Raw genomic sequence first — 23473 nt, forward strand, 5'->3', positions numbered from 1 at the left:
TCTGTAGAAATCATTGGAAGTTCATTTCAAAGCACCTAGAAATGTGGTTTGGATCTGATTTGCAAACATCACATTTCATTAGATGTTTTGCTGTCCAGACTTTCTAAAATAAATCTGGATATGTAAAATTTTATTTTGGGCAGTCTGAAAAGGTCTATGAGATAACAATCTGTTAGAAAAATATTCTTAAAGAAACCCACGAAGTCAGATTCAGATCAGTTCTTTCCTTTGTTTATTCCTTGTTTACAGTAAAGACTTCTTCTATGATCTATAGTATAGCAGCAGTTCACACTCCTGTCCTCTGCTTTGGCTATACACTCAGTATTTTTCCCATCACAGTCCTTCCTAGTTGAAGTAGTATTCATGAAACTTCATGGACCTAAGAAGGAAGTCTTGCTCAAACTTCCATCTTTGCTAAGACAGTCAGACATGTTGTACTGTTAGTGTGTGTTTACCCAGTGAAGGCTCTCCAGCCGTCAGACGTAGCAGCATGGGGTTGAGGGTGCCCATGAAGAGGTAATGTCTGAGCTGCATCACCGAAAGCCAAACCGTGTGCCACACAAAGAGCCTGGACATCAAACACTCACGGAAACTCTTCTCTGAGAGAGATGAGGGGAGACCACAGAGATGGATGAATTACATTTTACAATGTATTAATCCATGCCACAGTAAAATGAACAGACCTTGTTTCACAAAGACGTCCTCGACTTCCTCTGCCGTCGTCTGTGAGTTACCATTCGCTGTTATGTGCTCTATGATCAGACTTTTTGATTTGCCGCAGGTTATCCTGACAAAGGTCAAAGGTCACAGTGGGTTAGCCACAAACGTTCTTTGATAATTATTTACTTAACAAATTATGTTTCAAGTCATAACCATGCTATAATCACATAACAGAATATGAAGGATATTTCTAAGTAATGTGGAACGATGATGATGTGAAAATGAAATGTGCTGGTAAGATATTAAACATTTGATTGTTTTTGCTAGAAACTTTAATTTGACAGTTGTTTGTTTGCCTTTCAATATTTGTAAGTGAATTTATTAACTGTTAACCTCTTACAGTGTGGGGTAATTTACCAGAAAATACCTAAAAACGACATACATAAAAGTAAATTAAAAGCTGCTCTTCAACCATTTGCACCATATGCATGGTTTCGGTCTCATTCAAAAGATGACTATAGCTGATAGGTATGAGCTGGAAAACAAAATAGGAACACAACATCAAGTATTAGGAAGTTCAGGTTCAAATTTCAGAACAAAACCACAAAACACAACATATTAGACAGGTTTTTCTAAGAGTAACACCAGGTGTCTCCAAGCTGAGCAATTTGGAGATATCATCATAATTATTGATAAAATATTATTAGTATTGCTCATAAATAACTATTATATACCCATATTCCCTGCCAGTAGTAATGACAAAGAGTAAGTGAAGTATAAACAATTATTTTGTAATATTTATGTATTTGTTTATATTTTTTTCTGAACTTGAATATAAAAAATACAATTTTGAAAAAGAAAATAACATTTGTAAAAAAGAAAAACATTGAAGTAGCATATCTACTTGTTCAGAATTTCATTGGCTACACGATACGTCAGTCATCGGGAGACTTGGTTGGTATTAGCTTGGTCTGTAAACAAAAGAAGAGGGGCTGGCACTTCCTTATCAAGTTGACACTCATTGGCTATTGAAGGCTGTAGATAAGGCATGGAAGCTCCTATTGGCTCAAATGAGGTGTCAATCAATAGCTTAGAGTGCGGTAGCCATTTTGGATCATAGTCATAGTCATGGTATCAGTGCTACATGCACGGGAAATAAAGTTTTACCAGTATAAACGGAAAATAACACACATCGATCAGCTGATTTCAAAGATTGCAACAGCTTTTCATGGGCATTTATGATGTGATGATGTTGACGATCAATATATTTTTTACTGGAATTGATCTATTGGACATTTAGCAATGACACAGGAGGGTTTTTGTTGGATTATTACTAATTACAGGATTATGCTGAGGCTTCATGGGTGAGTTGGCTCAATGTTATGACTTTGATTTTGCTTGCTAGTTTGAGGAGCTGTTTGTATCTGCTGTTGTGGTTGTGATCTCAGAACCGTTTTGCTCACTAAATATACGAGATTCTAAGCTTTCTAACGATGTATGCATTGATACAACCTCTGTGAAAATGTAACGAAACACACGACCCGCTGGCGGGCCGCTCACACGGTAAGAAATACATTCTAGTATTTCTTATGTAGGCTAATAGACTGATTTTTTACAGGCTCTGAGGATCCCTAGGGGGTCACTGATCTCTTGTTGAAGACCCATGCTCTACAGGAAATCTATTCAAGTGTAAGTTTTCCTCATGAGAATTAAGCTCCTCTGTTGCTCTCTCTGCAGATGGACTGTCTCTGTGGCTGTTGCTGGTGAAGCCACACTCTATATAAGTAATGTAAATAAACTGACTCATTAACAGAAGTGTTTTTCTGGGGTTGAAATGTGTTGCTCTTGAACTTTTAAAACATTTACCAGGTTGTCCTTCCAGGTGTGTGAACCCCAGTCAGATTGATTTGTTCACAGTCTGCTAGTGGAGGTGTGGATTCAACAGGTTAATTATATCAAATGGAAACCCAATTCAGTTTACTCCAGTTAAATACTTTTAATTTGAAGTTTATACATATACATGCAAATTCAATTAAAATAAAAACACAATGGACACAAGAAGATAGACAATGTTTAACCCTCATGAGGACAAAATATATTTACATATTTACCAACGGTCCTGATGGTTGCCTTATGTGGTCATGTTTTACAGCTACTTTATCCTCGTTGTTTTGCAGGCATAACATGCATTTATTTACCAACGATTCAGTAACGGCAGTGATTTATGACAATGAATCACATGATTCATAGGTCCTTACCTTCAGACAAGAAAATGGCTTTCAACAGTTGGATTAGTTTGCCAGAAGATAAAAACCTCTATGTTTCCACGTTCAACCAAAGACATGGGTCACTCCAAACACATATCGTGAATCAGTATAAAGGGGAGCAGTCTGGCTCTCAACTAAAAATACAGGCATGTGATAGTAGATACAACTCAGATTGTTGATCAGATTGTTGATGTTCCATGAGGCCGAGGATGCATCTGTGTCTATAGTGACAGCATAACCTTTAATATAATGGGTGTTTGAGGGTGTCATCGCTGAGCCATCACAACATAAAATGTAATCAACATTTGGAATAGGAGTTTGCATCCACTCAAGCCTAGGTGATGTAACTGTTTATTAGTGTTTCATAATCACACATAATTAACTCATCATCCAAATATATAAATGGGAGTAACGTAGCTGGGTGTAAAGGTGAGGCTCTATGAACATAAATGTTAGAGCTGGGCAGAATGGTTACGTTGTAGCTGGATCTAAGTGCAGCTGTTATGTATTCTCATAATATTCATTACAGCATCAGGAACACAGACTTGACATCTAATTAGAGCCCATAAAAAAGGGGCTGATTTCCCCATTTCTATTAGGATAGCCATTACTGCAACAGCTTGCAAACAGGCTGGTAGCAGAATGGATAGCCACTGCGCAGTAATACATTCAGCAGCTCATCTTTAGGAAGTCTTGCCGACACCTTCGTCCTCAGTTTGCACCACTGAACTGAATCAAAGCAAGACCAGTTGGACCAAAACCAAAGTGTGTTAGTGTGCCAAATGCCTTTTTAGCATTCAGTCACATTGCTACTGCTGTATGCTAAAGTGATGTAGATCTAAACATGACATGGAAACGTCTCCTCATATTGGAGGCATGAAGGCCAGCAATGAAACCCACCCGGTTTATGTGAATTATAGAAGGAACCACTTTTTTGAGGCACATTGCCTTCAAGCATCAAGCATCTTCCCAAATATTTGGATGAACCTAAATGCTTGAATTAACCTATACGTGCCAAAATAAAAGTCTCCACTCAATTCACATGATATTTTACAGAGATGCATAATGTCCAGTTTACAATATAGAGCAACAACATGCCACTATTACACACTCTGCTAGCACTGCACTCATGTTCACCCTGTCTAATCTTTTACTTGTGAAATTGGATTAATGTGAAAGATGCTCAAATAATAATCAAATTAAAACTCAATGTTGTTTTAATTACCAAGTGTGTTGAATAGTTGCCTTGCTGAGGTATGCAGACTTCTTGTCTCTCATTCTAACTTTTAACCTATTCTTAACTTTTAACTTAACTTATGTTTACCTTCTCAGAGGATAAAGAAAAGACAATTGTGAGTTTTTCCTCTGGAGAAGCCTGTAGCATCATGGGAAGTCATGAGTTACTGCAGCACACTTTCTGACGGGCTATGTGTGATCAGGCTTCTGGCTCCACTATGACAGCTAATTCCTCAACAACTGGTTCTTTCACCACTTCCGTCTCCATTGGCACCTGTGGTTCAACACCTGTGGTTCAACATTTGCCACCTGTGGTTCAGCATTTGTCACCATTTCTTGACCCTCTGAAGATTCTTCTGGAGTCTCCTGTGAAGGCTCCTGTGTAGGCTCCTGTGTAGGCTCCTGTGAAGGCTCCTGTGTAGGCTCCTGTGAAGGCTCCTTTGAAGGCTCCTGTGTAGGCTCCTGTGTAGGCTCCTGTGAAGGCTCCTTTTGAAGGCTCCTTTTGAAGGCTCCTGTGAAGGCTCCTGTGTAGGCTCCTGTGTAGGCTCCTGTGTAGGCTCCCGTGTAGGCTCCCGTGAAGGCTCCCGTGTAGACTCCCGTGTAGGCTCCTGTATAGGCTCCTGTGTAGGCTCCTGTAAAGGCTCCTTTTGAAGGCTCCTGTGAAGGCTCCTGTCCAGACTCCTGTGTAGGCTCCTGTGTAGGCTCCTGTGTAGGCTCCTGTGTAGGTTCCCGTGTAGGCACCTGTTAAGGCTCCTGTGTAGGATGCGTTCCGGAACAGGTGTACTGAGACTGTACTTGAACAAACTTGGAAGTGCGTTGGACTGCACTGATGCGCTCACCTTCAACAATGGGTTCTCGACTTAACTTCACACTTTCAGCATCTGCTTCTTCATAAGCTATAGCTTCAGCTTCAGCTGTAGCTGCAGCTCTTTGCAGCTCTTTTTGCTTTAGCATGCCTGCTTCCAGGTCTGCCCTCTGTTTCATTACGTCGGCTTCTTTTTCAGCATAAGCTAATTGAGCATGAGCTGCTTTTGCCTTGGCATAGGCTTTCGTGGCTGACAAACTTGTTGCTGATGATCACTGAAACGATCTAGAGGCTGCTCTGGATGAATATGACTATCAGAGGCTTGAGGATGTTCTTGCCACTTGGCTGTTTGATCCACAGTCTCTGATTGCTGTTCTCCACTTGCTTCTTTGTGCGTGGTGGTGTCTTCATTATTATAGTTTTTCCCTGAGTGTAGACTCATATTGGCTGTGTAGTGTACTATTACTTGGACCCGCCGTGCTCTTGTCTTTTTACTATTCTGCCCTTACAGCGCGTATCCCTATGCGTAGCTAGACAGTTAGCTAACATTCATAAGTCCTCCAATAAAGATGCAAGGTTTGCTTTCTTGACTTTACTGTTCTTCTTTTACTTTGTAAAACTGTAACGATACAGAAATAAAACACATATAAGTATGCAGGCTTTACATAACATATAAGTAGCACTGTACAAACGACACACATACTACTATTAAAATAATTAGCTATCATTAGCATCACAATTAGCTAGAAATAGCACAGATCACCATTAGCTAAATTAGCACACATTAAACTAGCTTCAGACCAAAAGTTACAAACTTCAAACATTCCAACACATCCAAATTGCACATGAATAACTCTCAGACAAATAGTCTCCAAGACTCAAGCATCACAGACACGAACACAGTTTACATGGCGTCTCTGCTCCACGTGTTGATCTCCATGCTCTGTTTACAAAGATCCTTGCAAAGCAGTAAGCGCTCACTCTGAGCCAAAAAACATGTCCCAACTCTATAAACATAGAAATAGGTGGCACAAGAGGACTAAAAGCCCAACAGCTGGGTAGTTAACAGGAATGAAATGGAAAATATTGACTATTAAAGAACAACAAGAGGTTTTTCATTATTAATGAACTAATGCAAAGTGCAGTGAGAACCTCTCCTGGTTGGCTGCACTTGACTCGAGGTGTGATGGTTTAATCCAACATACATTAAATTCCTTTGTTCTTTCAGCAAAGATTTAATGCATCGCCTAACTCTGCATCATCAAATATCACATACAAATATAAAAGAAGAGTAATAACTGACAATCAAACATCAAGATTCTTCAAAGATACTTTTGTAGCACTGCAGAACAGAGAAATTCAGTCAAAGTCGGTGTGTCTCTAAGCTGTGCAGACAATAGCCAGAATTTAGCATTTCAATAATATTAAAAAACACACTTAAATGTAATATTAATTTATTTGAATCACTTCAGACTTTCCAACCAATTTAGTTTGCTGACTTTAAAAAGGTTACCACAAAGCAGGCTAACTCATGACATAATAAATAATATAAAATACCTTTTAGTAAACCAAACATATTTTCATTAAAGACAATTAGGCTTCTGTCCTCTTCACCTCCAGACATGGCTGTGACTGTCTCTGCCTGTGGGCCTAAGCTAATGCTGCAGTGCAAAGAGGCAATTATTGCTGTTATTTCATCTGTCTGGTATATCCCTCTGAGGGATTCCCACATCTATTTGCTTACAAAAACAATTGTTTTCTCATATGGAATTTATTTTTATTGTTTGTGTTTATGTGAAATGTTGGTGTGTATGTGGATAAGTATACATGCTCTTGTGAAGTAAAAAGGGGCATGTATGACAGATAGAAGCAAGAAGGCATACAGGAGATCACAGTAGCTCCCTCAAGGGGTGTAAAGTCGCTGACGTTTCCACAGTGGCGGTTCTGGGGGGTGGGGGGCCCCCCCTACGAAAAACGATTGTACAATAATAAAAAGTACTGATTTTTTTTGCGATGATCCAGGCAGGGGCGGGACTTTATTTTGATGAGCACACCATGCGGTCAATCACATGCAAGGACAGACTAGGATCATACCATTATGTGAAAGAAGGAACGGGGGCGGACGCTCCAAAGACAGCGAGTGTAGTGGTACACGTCAGGTACATGTTGTGCGCTATCGTTTATACCTAACAAAAATATTGAAGGCTAGAATACTGCTTTGTCTCTTTTGTCCCGGGTTGAATGTACCTCAGGTTGAATGTGCCCCTCTAACAAAACACTTGGCCCCAGCCAGACCCCCTAGTGATATTGGTCGACAACCGCCACTGTGTCTCCAGACAGCAATAGAAACGCCTACATATCAGAGGCGACACTTAGCAAAAGAAAATGTAGAGACAGAAAACAAAGCAGTAAAAGGCAATAGAACTGTAAAGAGGAAAATTAAGAGAATGGAAAGGTCAGGACCATTAATTTCCAGAGGATTGAGGAATACCAGAAATAATTGTTTTGGTGCAGAAGCCCCCCCAAAGCCTCAGAGAATTTCATATAACTTAACACCACAGACCGCCCAGTTTGTTGCCCCATATATATCTTAATCCACACTAGCAAACTTTCACTAGTTTAGTTATTAGTTTCCACTTAAGAGGGTCGAGGAAAAATAAAAGGCCAAGGAACGCAAATAGTTGGACAAGATGCGGCAAGTGAAGATGAGGATAGATCTTTGCTTAGGACAGGCCAAGAAAAGGAAATGAATGACAAGCTACATTTGAATATGTATTTACTATATTTACTGTGATAAGACGTTTGTTATTTTATCGAATGTCACTTTTTCTTTTAATTGAATTGCTAAAAGTGTCGTTATTTATATTAATTTTGCCATCTCAAATTCTTTGTTTTGTAATATCTTGTTCTTGGAAAAATGTCTCGGTCTCATGCCAATAAAATGACATGAAATCTCTGGAATTTCTTTTCCCTCCAGATTTCTTTACACCACGGGGACCTTAATGGTGGCCTTCTCAACTACAGGTGAAAAATATTTCTCTGTCTCGTTGTTTTGTGCTCTCTCAGGATTCACATTGTATAAAGAAATACTGACAAGAAGTAACAGTGACTCTAACAGCTGTGGATGCTCATTTTCCTTTTCCCATCAGCGTTGTCCGGCCTGCTCTTCCCAGCTCTCTCCCTCCTGGCAGCGGGTGGAAACTTGTTTCTATTGACAAACATGCAGGTACTGAAGCTGTTGAGTTAAAAAATAAGATTAAAAAGATTATTGTCAGTTTTGATTAATCTATTAATTTCCTGATTATTCAATTGAAATGTCAGAAAAATGTAAAAGTTAAAAAATTCCAATTGCTTTTTTTGTCAGAAACCCCAGAAAATTAAAATGACCATTATAGAAAACAGAGAAAATCATAAAATCCTCAAACTGGAGAAACTGGATCCAAATTTTGAAAAATATTTGCTCATAATAATTGATTAGCGATTAATCAAATCAAACCAACATTTTTGATTCATTTTGATTGATTAATCGATACATGTTTAGGTTTAAGGAACTACTTGATGATTGATATTTGCTCTAAAATTTAACTGGAAATGTTTGCAAGAGAAAGTTTTGATTCTTTGAATTATGTCCTATTTAACTTTTAACCTTTATTATTTGTTCCTGTAAAAAAAAAAAATCTGTAAGATTCTGTCACATAACCTTTTTTTTTACCTTCTTCTATACATTCTCTGTCAATTGTCCTATCCCCCATTTTTGAGGAAAGCTGAGACTGAGTTGTCAGAGCTTTCTTTGAAAATGCAGAGGTTTGATGTTCAAGGTCGCAATATTCACTGGATAAAAAACAGAGGGTCTGCCCTCAGTGCACTTTTGTTAGCTGCAGTGCTTTTCTTAAACTGAGCTCATAATCTTGTGGGGAAACAAATACAAAGCCCTCTCTGGGACCACATCCTCATGTTCAAACAGGCAACTCGACAAGAACTAATTTGACATTGAATGACATAAAAATAGATGCAATAAACAAAAAACAACAGACACTTAAATTAAATGCAACATTCTCTCCTAAAGGTAGGAAACCTGTTCGGCTCACGTCGCTCCACCGTCATCACTTTCTTTAACGGGGCCGTTGACTCTTCCTCAGCAGTCTTCCTTGTCATCAAGGTGAGAAACATTCACACACTGCTCTTAATATGAAATATATTTGTCCCATCACATTTTTTATCAATGATCTTAATGTCTTCTGCAGCTGTTAGATGAAGCTGGCGTCTTTCTCCTTCCCTCCTTCCTCTTCCTGTCCGCCTGCAGTGTCATTCACCTGCTCAGGACTTTCTTCCTGCTCCCCAGAGACCACATTCCCTACCCGCTGCCTGATGACTACACATACGGGTACAAATCTCCAAGAAACCACACACACATCAACACCATACATACAGGGATACATCAAATGTAAATAGGGCATGTTATTTTCAGTGTACTCTTACAGTTTGAAAAAAACAAGTTTTGGGTGTAGCAAGATCCAGCCACAGCACAGGGTGCTAATCCTGCCCTACACCTCCCCCTTAATCTCTGAAAGGCTTTTTGTAGCATATTTGTGGGTGCTCCCTCTCGAGAGCTGCTAACCCATCCTGCTCCGGTTGCCGTCTGTTCATTGTCTCTCCAGTCGTCAACATACTATTTGCAGTTGTAATCCAGCCTCTTCCTGGGTGTCACTGGCTTCGGTACACTTAGTTAGTTCTTTGATATCATGAGGTCCAACCTGGACACGTCGTCAGTGATAAACCCAACAAAGTCTAACCAACACTGAGCTTCCTCCATCCAAAAAAACTGGTTAATAGTTAATAAATTAACTTGCAAATATTGAAAGGCAAACAAACAACTGTCGAATTAAAGTTTCTAGCAAAAACAATCAAATGTTTAATATCTTACCAGCACATTTAATTTTCACATCATCGTCGTTCCACATTACTTATAAATATCCTTCATATCCTGTTATGTGATTATAGCTGGTTATGACTTGAAACCTATTTTTTTAGGTAAATAATTATCAAAGAACGTCTGGCTAATCCACTGTGACCTTTGACCTTTGTCAGGATAACCTGCGGCAAATCAAAGAGTCTGAGCTTTAGAGCACATAACAGCGAATGGTAACTCACAGACGACGGCAGAGGAAGTCGAGGACGTCCCTGTGAAACAAGGTGTGTTCACTTTACTGTGGCATGGATTAATAGCCTACATAGTTAATGTAACATAATAAAATAATTATACATTATGCCTATTTCTGTTCATCTTAGTCTTTCTTCTTCACTTATCCATCTCTGTATTCTCCCCTCATCTCTCTCAGAGAAGAGTTTCCGTGAGTGTTTGATGTCCAGGCTCTTTGTGTGGCACACGGTTTGGCTTTCGGTGATGCAGCTCAGACATTACCTCTTCATGGGCACCCTCAACCCCATGCTGCTGCGTCTGACGGCTGGAGAGCCTTCACTGGGTAAACGCACACTAACAGTACAAAATGTCTGACTGTCTTAGCAAAAATGGAAGTTTGAGCAAGACTTCCTTCTTAGGTCCATGAAGTTTCATGAATACTACTTCAACTAGGAAGGACTGTGATGGGAAAAATACTCAGTGTATAGCCACAGCAGAGGACAGGAGTGTGAACTGCTGCTAAACTATAGATCATAGAACATTCCTCAGTTTATTGATCAGCACATCTGTCTTTACTGTAAACAAGGAATAAACAAGGAAAGAACTGATCTGAATCAGTTCTTTCCTTTGATCTATGCATATATATATCTCGGAGGGGACAGTCACTCCTCTGAGTAACACGATAGCATTACAACCTGTATGTGTGAGTTTGATCAAGAATATTGATTAAAACCCTTATTTGATTTTAAACCTGACATTGTGGGTTTCTTTAAGAATATTTTTCTAACAGACTGTTATCTCATAGACCTTTTCAGACTGCCCAAAATTATTTTTTTGCATATCCAGATTGATTTTAGAAAGTCTGGACAGCAAAACATCTAATGAAATGTTATGTTTGCAAATCAGATCCAAACCATTTTTGCAGGTTGTGTGAAATGCGCTTCCAATGACCACCAGGATAACGTCAAATCCACAATGACAGAAGTTCCATTCTTTTACTAGCAAAGCCCTATGGAGGACAACATGGAGAAGAACAAAACTGCTTTGACAGACGTTGAAATAAATGCTCCCTCCCCGTAACATCACAATGTATACATAACAGCCACCTCCATTGTTGAGTTTGTCTGGTGCGACGGAGGAGTTCTGCACATGACAGCCCGGTTGTTTGGAGGGCGAATGCTTCCACATTGGAAAGCTGCATCACTGATACCTCGTTACCACAGCAACCCATGCAGATAGGTTCAAGATTTCTGGACACACACATTTGATCTGATCACTTGCATATAACAGTGTAGAGAGTTTGTTTTAAAGATCAGATTTGAGAAACAAATCTGATTCGTCTGCAGTCTGAACGTAGCCGTATTCTGTTGTTGAGCCTTTTGTCTCTAACCATCTTGTCCTTGCTTGTGTGTCCCTGCAGTGAGCCAGTACACCAATGCCTTTGCTATAACACAGCTGTGTGGCATCTTGTGTGCTCCCTGGAACGGTCTCATCATAGACAGACTAAAGGGCAAACCTCGTGCTGAAGGTAAAAATCTAATGCTGATAAAAACGAGTAATTAATCCAAAGGGACACAGCCTGGCAGACCTAATCAGTGTGTCCCAGGTGTGCTCTCTGGGCTCTAGCATGTCTAAAGATACAATAAATATTCATTGAGAAAGTCCCATTACTAACTGTTATGGATAAACAGCGGTCCAAATGTATGTCACTGTCATGTTCCCTTTAATAGTTAGTATACAAAACTAAATTTTGTGAGAAAAGGTTTTACTTTGAGAGCTGTGACTGGTATAATGATTTTAGTTTGGGACCATATTTTCCAAAATAAGGCTTAGTTTATGAATGGTTAATGGTCAATAAATATTTTATTAATGCTTTATAGAACAGTAACAAGTCATTTTTAAGAAAACGTTATTAATATATTAATATTCATATTTACTGTCATTGAAAAACGTTATCCTTTTATCTCGCTCTTTTATTCATCTGCTGAGCATCTGGACCATTTACCTTACAAGTTATTAATACTGGCAACACCAAACCAAACGAATTCAAAATGTTTTGACTGCACAACTGATGGTTCATTATAAAGTGAGAAACTCATGAAACATTCACAGTTTACAGGTGGAGAAAAATAAACTACAGCCAAAGGTAATTTTCAGAGCTTGGCATTCTTATTGATGACTTATTACCGACCTATAAAGCATTAATAGTTTATTAAGCGTCAATAAACCCATCAATAATAAAAAAGGCTAATTAGAAAGTGGAACTCAAATGTTTATTATAATTAATTTACACAAATTTAAAGTCACTATTTAGTTTTCAACATTAATGTCATACACCTCAACCAAATATATTTTACACTTTGAATAAGAAAGAATGTGTGTTAAATATGGTAATACATATCATGAAATGTGCACACATTACCCAGGAAACCATTGAAGGCCTAATCTCTAGTGTTTAGTTGGAATGAAAGCCTACAAACAGTGCAGCAAATAGATGCTCTGTTCTGTCTGTGTGGACATGTCAGCAATGTTTCTCTTTGTGTCTGGTCGTAGAAGAGAGTGAACAGGAAGCAGTGCCTCTGTGCTTTCTCTCTTCGTGACGGTGCTGCAGTGTGTGTTGTTCTCAGTTTGTGCCTGCATCCCGTACCTGCCACTTCAGTACTTCACCTTCGTCCTGCAGGTCATCAACCGCTCCTTCCTCTATGGTGGCCACGCAGCCTTCGTCAGTGTGGTGTGAGTATCAACACACAAACAAATACACGCAGCACACATGTCTTAAGTATGTTCATGAGGCGGGCAGCACATAGAGACACATGTTTATAAATAATGGTAAGGCGCTGCAAAGAACACTATGTTTTCTAGTTCAGTTCATTTGGTTTGGTTTATTTGTAAAATGATAAATGATCTGCATGCCTTTGAACTGTGAAATACATTAAAACACTTCTAACAATTTCTTGGAATAATAATAATAATAATAATTATTATTATTATTATTACAGGTCATTTAGCAGACGCTCTTATCCAGAGCGACTTACATTGAACTAAGTACAGGGAAAGTCTCCCCGGAGCAACTCATGGTTAAGTACCTTGCTCAGGGGTAAAATGGTGGCAGCCTGGTATTGAACTCCAGACATTGTCGTGTTTTGTTTGGAAGGCATACCTCTGGACCACTAGGACATCACCACCAAATGATTCGGGGACCTGCGAGAGACAGATTTGAAAAAGAGTGTAGAAAGTCTTCGCAGCTGAGACCGAGGAATGCAGACTTTTATTCCCCAGTATCCAAAACTACAATGCTTTGTGCCAATACATCCAGCAATGACACGCAGAGCAAGATGCAGATTTTCTTATCAGGGAGTGAGGAGAAGGAGGGAACTGGTGAGGAAAAGGGAGGACGAGCTGGCCTGTATAAAGAACGAGTGGAGCAAGAGTACAGAGGTGTGGTTTGTGAGAACATTTGGGAAGAGCTACAGAGGCTGAACTGTGAGTACTAGATGGTAGTAGACTGGAGAATATTACATCTGTTTATTTTGTGTTGCTTCACAGGAGGTTACTTTTTTAAAAAGTCATGTTTGTACATTTTCATTGATGTCGTGCAGTACAGGTTCTTTTAATATAAAAATGTCAGACTCATGTTAACATGTAGTCCTCTCTAAATGTATCGGAATAATATTTATGTTCTTTGTTAAGCAAGTTCAGTGACAGGAGCCACCTGTGTGTCTATGTCCATGCAGGTGAAAATATATTGTTTGTTAATTGTCTGCCTGTGTGTGTGTGTGTGTGTGTGTGTGTGTGTGTGTGTGTGTGTGTGTGTGTGTGTGTGTGTGTGTGTGTGTGTGTGTGTGTGTGTGTGTGTAAGGCACCATGTCACGTCTTGGGAACAGCTTGAAGGTGAAACATTGCCTCACCTTTGCTTCGGGTCTGTTGGAGTGTCTGTGTTTTGCTGGAGCCTTGTTCGGATGGGCTTCTCTTGTTTTTGTCCTGAAGACGGAGGGCTACTTCAGCTCTCTGTGCGTCAACACCACAGGAGTCAATGCAACGCAGGTCTTAGGTCAGTTTGATATCCTCATCTCCACTACTTTCTACGAACCTCAATTTCTAAAATAAATTTAAACTGTTTATGAAGGCCTCTCTGACATTTATTGTCATCTGTTTAATAACAGGTGACAAATAAGTGGTCAGCAGAAATAATCAATTACAACTTGATGCTGGGCTCTCTGACCTTCAATGTCACCTTCAATCTCACCTTTGGTTAAACAGATGACATGCTTGCATAAAAAGTTTTTTTTATTACATCTCTCTTTACAGGCCTCTCTGATCTTAAGTGTATCCTGTTTAACCAAATATTTCACAACCTTGGCGCTCTCTTTCTTTATGTATGATGTGTCCACAGATTGCAGTGGACAGGACGAACAGTTCTCTCTTGTTTTCACCATCGCCTCCTTTCTGTTCTGTTTCCTGACATTGCCCACTGGTTTCCTCTTAGACCGGTTTGGTACAACAGTGGCTCGGCTTTTTGGAATGTAAGTCCAACAATATATGAATTACTTAAAGTTTATATATATATATATATATATATATATATATATATATATATATATATATATATATATATATATATATACACACATTTCTAATTCCATGCTCCTTCATTACTATTTTCCATCCATCCACCTGATGTTCTAAGTCCACACTTTGCCGATCACCTGACTGCCCCACCCATCTTCCCACCTGTTTCCACTTCCCTCATCTGCTCTGCAGTTGCCTTGCTCTTCCCCGCCCACCCTCATCATCAACATCCTCTCTGTATATACCGGCCCAGATCTTTGTTCCTCTGCCAGTTCCTCGTAGTTACAATGTTGCATAATCTTGTGTTTGCTTTCAAGCCACCTGAACCAGTACCCTGCTGCGTCGACTGTTTGCATTTGAGTCCTTCACTTATTGCCACAGTTTACTTTGATGTTATTATATTGAATGTCACTTTTTTTCTTTTAGTTGCTGAAAGTGTATTGATTTTTGATACATTTTGAGAGAAATCTTCCATTGTTTTGTCTTTATCTTGTCATTGAAAACATCACTCTTGCGCTCATGCCAATAAAATGACACAATACTGGAATTTATTTTTCCCGCCAGATTTCTTTACACCATGGGGACCTTGATGGTGGCCTTCTCGACTGCAGGTGTGGAACATTTATCTGTCTTTTTGTTCTGTTCCTCATTGCCTAAAGAAATACTGACAAGTAACAGCTGTGGATGCTCATTTTTATTTTCCCATCAGCTTTCTCCAACCTGCTGTTCCCAGCTGTGTCCCTCCTGTCAGTGGGTGACATTGTGTTTGTAATAACCAACATGCAGGTACTGAAGCAGTTTTTGGATTTGAAAGATTTAAAAGATTATCTGTTTTGTTTGTCCATCTAAAAGTCAGAAACCCCAAAAATATTGAATTCACCATAATTGTAAAAGGAGAAAAGCAGCAAATCCTCAAACTGGAAAAGCTGGATGCAAGACATGTTAAGCATTTTTGCTAAAAGGTTGAGGAAAGCTGAGTGTTCACCAGATAACTAATCCAAAGTCTATGTCTAGTCGGTCGTGTATGGTCAATGTGCTAAAGCGTTGCCAAATTGTTGATGGCAGGGATTGTCAATGCTGTCTATAATGTATTGTCCCAGTAAATATTTGTTCTTAAAATTTGCTGAAGTAGCATATCACATGACATCGTTAAGCCTTAAATCAATTAATTGAGGACTATATTATTTCAAGAATACAATCCTTCTATTTTCAACAATCAGTTTTTCTGTTTTACGCCTATTTATTTTGAAAGACCAACAGCAAATGGGGAAACTCCAAATTTGACCGTCTAACAGCGTAACTTTAAATCAAATCAAATCAAATTTATTTGTATAGCCCAATATCACAAATTACACATTTGTCTCAGTGTGCTTTACAGACTATACAGGTTACGACATCCTCTGTCCTTAGACCCTCGCATCGCACAAGGAAAAACTTCCTAAAAGAAACCCCAAAATTAAAGGGGAAAAAATGGAAGAAACCTCAGGGAGAGCAACTGAGGAGGGATCCCTCTCCCCGGACGTACAGACGTGCAATAGATGTCGTGTGTACAGGATAAACAACATAGTACAAATACAACATTTGACAGAAATTATGTTGTGTTGGAAAAAAAAGAAATAGAAAGTATGGATGAATCCAGGAAAATGTCAATAAGGCTTCCCGGTGTCCAGCAGGACCAGGTCAGCAGGCGCTGTCACGATTCATGATCCTGACGTAAACTTTATCAGTGGCAACCTGCCACATGAGAGACAGACACTCTGGGGATGATACCCCGGATGGTGAGTTAGTAACATACATTTACATAAATGCATACAGATAGAGAGGGAGAAGAAGAGAGAGGGAGGGGAGGAGAGAGGAAGAGAAGGAAGAGAGCAGGGAGGTGTCCCCAGGCAGTCTAAGCCTATAGCAGCATAACTAGGGGCTGATCCAGGTCAAACCTGAGCCAGCCCTAACTATAAGCTTTATCAAAAAGGAAAGTCTTTAGCCTACTCTTAAATGTGGAGAGTGTGTCTGCCTCCCGAACACAAACTCCATTGTACTCTTAGTGACTCTAGGAACCACAAGTAACCCTGCAGTCTGGGAGCGTAATGCTCTAGTTGGTTTATAAGGTACTATGAGATCTTTAAGATATGCTGGAGCCTGACCATTAATTGATTTGTAAGTCAGGAGAAGGATTTTGAATTCTATTCTGTATTTTACCGGGAGCCAGTGCAGTGCAGCTAATACAGGAGTAATATGATCCCGTTTCCTTGTTCTAGTCAATACACGTGCCGCTGTATTTTGGATCAACTGAAGAGTCTTAAGCAACTTTTTGGGACAACCTGATAACAATGAGTTGCAGTAATCCAGCCTTGAAGTAACAAATGCATGGACTAGTTTTTCTGCATCATTTTGAGACAGGATGTGTCTTATTTTTGCAATGTTACGTAGATGAAAGAAGGCAGTCCTTGAGATTTGTTTTATGTGGGAGTTAAACGACAGATTTTGATCAAAGATGACGCCAAGAGTCCTTACAGTGGTGCTGGAGGCCAAGTTAATGCCATCCAGAGCTTCTATGTCATTAGAAAATGCGTTTCGGAGGCGTTTAGGGCCAAGTATAATAACTTCAGTTTTGTCTGTGTTTAACATCAAAAAGTTGCTAGACATCCAAGTTTTTATGTCCTTAAGGCATGCTTGAAGTTTACCCAATTGATTGGTTTCATCTGGTTTAATTGATAGATATAATTGGGTATCATCCGCATAACAATGAAAGTTTATAGAGTGGTTCCTTATAATATTGCCCAAAGGAAGCATATATAAGGTGAATAGAATCAGTCCAAGTACAGAACCCTGCGGAACTCCAAGACTGACTTTGGCTGTCATGGAGGATTTATCGTTAACAAGTACAAATTGAGATCGCTCAGATAAATAGGACTTGAACCAGCTTAGTGCGGTTCCTTTTATGCCAACACAATGTTCCAGTCTCTGTAGTAGAATGTCATGATCAACAGTGTCGAAAGCAGCACTGAGGTCTAACAAGACAAGAACAGAGACAAGTCCTTTGTCCTTTTGTCTTTGTAACTTTCACCAGTGCCGTCTCTGTGCTATGATGAACTCTAAATCCAGATTGAAAAACCTCAAATAAACTATTATTATGTAAAAAGTCACACAACTGTTTTGCGACTGCTTTCTCAAGGATTTTAGCGAGAAAGGGTAGGTTAGATATCGGCCTATAGTTGGCTAAAACCTCTGGATCAAGACCAGGCTTTTTAAGAAGTGGTTTTATTACAGCTACTTTAAAGGATTGTGGTACGTAGCCAGATAATAGAGACAGGTTGGTCATATTTAATAACGAAGTGTTAATTAAGGGTAAAACTTCTTTAAACAGTTTAGTTGGAATCGGGTCTAAAAGACAGGTTGATGGTTTAGACGATGAGATTGTTGAAGTTAGTTGGTTAAGGTTGATTGGAATAAAACAGTCTAGATATATTTCAGGAGTTACAGATGTTTTTAATATTCCAACAGTTGAAGTTAAGTCATTACCAATTGAGGTCAGGAGGAGATTAATTTTGTCTCTAATAATTATAATTTTATCGTTAAAGAAACTCATGAAGTCGTCACTACTGAGAGATATAGGAACAGAAGGCTCTGTAGAGCTGTGACTTTATCACTAACTCAGTCACTCCCTCCCTCACTCAGTGACATACTTCACGTTTACTAGGCCAAAAAACTCAGATCACTACAGGAACACAAGTAAACACATCCTAAAAATAAAGAAAAAAAACACAGACATGTAGACACTTAATCTAAATGCAACATCTGTTTTAATAAATATTTTTTCCTTAAGGTAGGAAACCTGTTCGGCTCACGTCGCTCCACCGTCATCACTCTCTACAACGGGGCCGTTGACTCTTCCTCAGCACTCTTCCTTGTCATCAAGGTGAGAAACATTCACACACTGCTCTCATTGTGAAATATATTTGTACCATCTCATGTTGTAACGCTGATCTTGTGATCTTCTCCTGCAGCTGTTACACGAGGCTGGCGTCTCTCTCCGCTCCTCTTTCCTGTTCATGTCCGCCTGCAGCGTCATGCACCTGCTCAGGACTTTCTTCCTGCTACCCAGAGACCACATTCCCTACCCACTGCCTGATGACTACACATACGGGTACCAAAAGTACAGTAAACATTTTTAATTTTTCCTTTTCAAGGAAAAAAACAGACATCAATATATTGCTAAAATAATTAAGACAATAAGGGATACAATTTGAGTGTGCCCTAGGAAGATGATTGTCCTCATATTGGATACCATAAATGGCTGCAAGAGGATTCGGATCTATTGGTCTTTATAAGCCCAACCCATGGATAGGGAATTAAAATGGAGGACCAGTAACCCAATAAAACTATTGCTGGCAAAACCAGAATATATGAGCTAGTGTTGCAGGTGAATTTTGAAATCAATTATAAAAATCATCAACCGATGGATACATCTTTGAGATTCAGACTTTAGACAGATGAAGTCTGTGTGCCACATTAAATTGAATGAGGTCATGTCCGGCACATATTGATGATCAGTGTATTCTTGAGAATAAATCTGACCTCTAAATTGTACTTTCAGATCAGCCTGCCACGCCTCTCTGAATGCATTTTAAAGAGTTACATAAATAATAAATAAATAATTATCAAATAACTCCCACAATGCCCTCAGTTTGTGGCTCACCCACTGTGACCTTTGACCTTTGCCAGGATGACCTGCGGTAAATCAAAGACTCTGACCTCAGAGCTGACAACAGTGAATGGTAACTCACTGGAGACGACAGAGGAAACGCCCCTCAACAAGGACGTCCCTGTGAAACAAGGTTTGTTCACTTTACTGTGGTATTACTGTGGTAACATGGTTTAATATTACAGAATAAAGTAATAAGAATCCTATTTTCTTCATCTTTGTTCTTTACTCGTCCCTCTCAGAGAAGAGTTTCCGTGAGTGTGTGATGTCCAGGCTCTTTGTGTGGCACGTGCTTTGGCTGTCGGTGATGCAACTCAGACATTACTTTTTCATCGGCACCCTCAACCCCATGCTGCACCGTCTGACGGAGGGAGAGCCTTCACTGGGTACGGATGGACGGACACACACACACACACACACACACACACACACACACACACACACACACACACACACACACACACACACACACACACACACACACACACACACCTGTTAGAGCCATTTACCCAATAGAGAAGTAATGTAAATAACTTATATTTTATATAAAGATAAGCTGCTCGATAGTTTCATTGCAATTTGCTTTATTAGGACCAATAATGTCCGCAGTCAGCCCTGGCATCTGATTGGTTAAAAGCTATAAAATGCTGTGCTTACTTGTTAGATGAAGCTATGGAGCCTTGAGGGCACACTAGTCTTTGACCAAGCTTACGGTTTGTGCTTGTGTAGTATGTTTAAAGAATTGTGTTTTTCATTTTGAAAGAAAGTTTTCCAGTAAACGGTTTAAACGAAGAACGGGGATTATTAATAATAATTTTAATAATAATAATAATAAGCTTTATTTGTATAGCACCTTTCATACAAGAACTGCAGCCCAAAGTGCTTCACAGCAAAAACATAACAATTAGTACAAGATTAGACAGAATAAGAGCATTTACAGTACAATAATCACAGTGTTGGTGTAAATGAGTCTGAAGTACCATCATAAAAATAGCAGAATTAAATAGCCGATAAAATAGCAGAATTAAAATAGTATAAAATAGCAGAATTAAAATAGTGTAAAATAACATTGGAAATCATGCCTAGTTTCCCTATCTGTGCCGTACTTAACGACCCTACTGCCGGGAAATCACATTCATTACACCATTTTTTGTAAATGTTTTAAACTATCAGAGCCATATTTTGAAAGCATGAGATCAACAATGGGCGCCTGTGGCCTTTCAACTGGTTTACTCCCTTAGCTACCCATTCTTGATAGTCTTCCCGTTTCATAAACAAACCCCAGTTTGTTGAAGCAACTATATGATTGGACCCTCAAGTGGGCACTTTTCAAGAAATACACGGAGCAACATTAACATTAATCAAAGGCTGTGTTCAAAGTTGCATACAAACGTACTGCCTACTAAACTAAGGATTAAGTACGCCATTACCAGCAGACCTTTCACAATGTTACGCAAGTTAAGCAATACACCTTCTCTTCTTCACAACGTTACCGGTCCGAGTAATCGTTGAATTCAAATTGTTTATCACAAATAAAACCAACATTACCTTTTCCACTCAGTTTGATATTTTCCAGTATTATTTTCCAGCAAATTAAAATGATTAAATATGTATTTTCTACAGTACATTATATATGTGAGTTCCTGTGCTTGGGGTGCATGAATTTATCCAATAATTTCACTACCCATAATGCTCCAGTACACATCCAGGCATTTCTCACGTAATCCACATACTATGTATTACATACTCAATTTTACGTCATATGAATAGTTTGTTTGTATTCGATTTTGAACGGAGCCAATGACTACAGTATGCTTATAAAGGATACAAAGCATATGGACAGACTCCTCGTTAGGGAGAATAGGATTATGGAAGCAATTCTTCACTTATCAAGGAGTAAAAGAGCCATGTTGACTTTCATTGCAGCGCACTAGAGGAAAGTTCGTACACGAGTATTTGACTAAGATTAAGTGTCCCAGTGAGCGTGACAGTGAGCAAGCATGCACGATACCAGGAAGCTCAAATCAAAGCATGCAGCTAAATGGAATTCAGCCGGCATTCATTTCATTATCTACACCTGGTCTATTCAGCCTGAAACTGTAATGCAATTAAGCTGCAGTGGTCATTAGTTAAAGTTTAACCTCCTGAAAATCTCTGTCCAAATATTGTAGAAGAGTGAGAAGCTGTCATTTTGAAGAAAACATGACAGTTTGTGTGTATTAAAAACTTAAGAAGAGAGTGCCACCGCAGGAAATGTAAATTACAACAGATAGCCAGAAGAGGATGCCAAAGCCCAGGCAAAGACTGGAGAAGAAAAACTGAAGTCTTGAGAATGAGAGAAAAGGCAAGCTAGCTCAGCTCACTTGTAAACGGAAGCAGATTGAAATCCTCAAGAAAGATCAAGCTAATGCTGAAGTGAGTAAAGAAGAACTATGTTTGGGAAGTTTAAGATAATTTGAAGAGTTTAATGACGAAATATCACCACTTCTTGAAGATAAAAAAGATGATCCATGCCCAAATGTGTGGAATTTGAGGACTTTGTTCAAGAAACAACAAGGAAGAGGATTGGATTAAATAGGTAATGAGAAGTTCTAAAGAAGAGAACAATGATGACAATAATAAGGATGAAGGTGACATACAGCCAAGTGATATCATCTCAGAGGTCATCAGCCGTACATCCAAAGCAAGTTCTGCTCATTTGAAGCTGTAAGCAGAGTGTCAAGAGCTGTTTGCATGTCATGCTTTTTAAAAGCTAAAATAATAGATTCAAATGGAAAAGTGAGCTTAAAGGCACAAAAAGAGAAGTTGGATCATGGAGTATATTTTAAATGATGCTGCACGATATGAAACTTTTACATTCCTATGGAGTCGAGGGTTAAGGGAAGGTCATAAGCCCGATGTAATCAGGCGTACATTTACGTTTTTAAAAGCTCACAGAAAACAGACAACAAAGACCAGTGCCGAATAAGCAACACACAAAACAATCTACATATACTAAATCAAATTCACAGCTGTTCAACTGGCTAAAAACCGAAAGAAAATATAGGCGAAACAAATACCTGCCAATTTATATTGATTTAAGGCACAACAACAACGTTCAATTCACAAAAGAAAATACAACACCCAAAACAAACCAATCCCTGCCCAATCCTAAAAACAAATCCTAAAAACCTCTGATAGGAGCCGGCCTGGGAATGCCTGGCATTACATTACAGGTCTATTGACCAATCCAGACAAAGGAATCCCCAACAGTACGGACAAATCCTAGTGGGGTGAGGCTGAAAAGTGCATCCCTGAATAACAGCAGAGGCTGTAGCAGAAACATTTGAGTCTTATTCAATTAATGAGCAAGAAGCTGAATAGAGGATAGAAAATACTGTTATCTAATATTGTGGCAGATTTGTTGAACTGTTGTTGAGTCTTTTGTTTCTAACCATCTTGTCCTTGCTTGTGTGTCCCTGCAGTGAACCAGTACACCAATGCCTTTGCTATAACACAGCTGTGTGGCATCTTGTGTGCTCCCTGGAACGGTCTCATCATGGACAGATTAAAGGGCAAACCTCGTGCTGAAGGTAAAAATCGAATGTTAATAAGGACTAGTAATTAACCCAACATGACACAGCCTTGGCAGACATAATCAGTGTGTCTCAGGTGTGCTCTCTGGGCTCTAGCATGTCTAAGGAAACAATAAATATTTATTGAGAAAGACATTACTAACTGTAATGGATAAAAAGTGCACTAAATGCACTAAACACTAACCTCATGTCATGTTCCCTTTTAATAGAATTCAATTAGAAACATAATTATAAAAAAAAAAAATCCAAAATAAAGCTTATTTTATGAGGGGTTGATGAGTTTTAAGTAAGTGATTTCTTCATGGTGAATACATATTTTATTAATGCTTTATAGAACACTAATAAGCCATTTTTATGTGAACTTTTGAATTAGGAAATTGAAAAAAATCTCTGACTCATATTTATTCTCCTCTTACAAAATGTTTTTGTCTTTTTAGTTCGCTTTTTTATTCATCAAGCCCTCACCAATGGCTGTTCAACCATTAAACTAATGCAAAAGGGCTGCACAGCATCATT

General features: G+C 39.0%; 1 protein-coding gene and 1 pseudogene across 1 annotated transcript in view; both read left to right on the top strand.

Annotated features, from left to right (window-relative positions):
* Positions 1–7658: 7658 nt before the first annotated feature.
* LOC115015021 (solute carrier family 43 member 3-like) lies at positions 7659–12845 on the top strand (annotated as a pseudogene).
* A 1127-nt stretch (positions 12846–13972) lies between these two features.
* LOC115014738 (solute carrier family 43 member 3-like) overlaps positions 13973–23473 on the top strand; it is an 11420-nt gene continuing 1919 nt past the window's right edge. Inside the window, exons 1-9 of the mRNA XM_029441789.1 lie at positions 13973–14159; positions 14502–14631; positions 15242–15288; positions 15387–15463; positions 18504–18596; positions 18685–18824; positions 19403–19515; positions 19625–19768; positions 22847–22954. Coding sequence (XP_029297649.1) covers positions 13973–14159; positions 14502–14631; positions 15242–15288; positions 15387–15463; positions 18504–18596; positions 18685–18824; positions 19403–19515; positions 19625–19768; positions 22847–22954 — 1039 coding nt within the window. The remainder of the gene's footprint in view (positions 14160–14501; positions 14632–15241; positions 15289–15386; positions 15464–18503; positions 18597–18684; positions 18825–19402; positions 19516–19624; positions 19769–22846; positions 22955–23473) is intronic.

This window comes from Cottoperca gobio, chromosome 10, assembly GCF_900634415.1.
Source record: "Cottoperca gobio chromosome 10, fCotGob3.1, whole genome shotgun sequence".
In the NCBI taxonomy this organism is placed as follows: domain Eukaryota; kingdom Metazoa; phylum Chordata; class Actinopteri; order Perciformes; family Bovichtidae; genus Cottoperca; species Cottoperca gobio.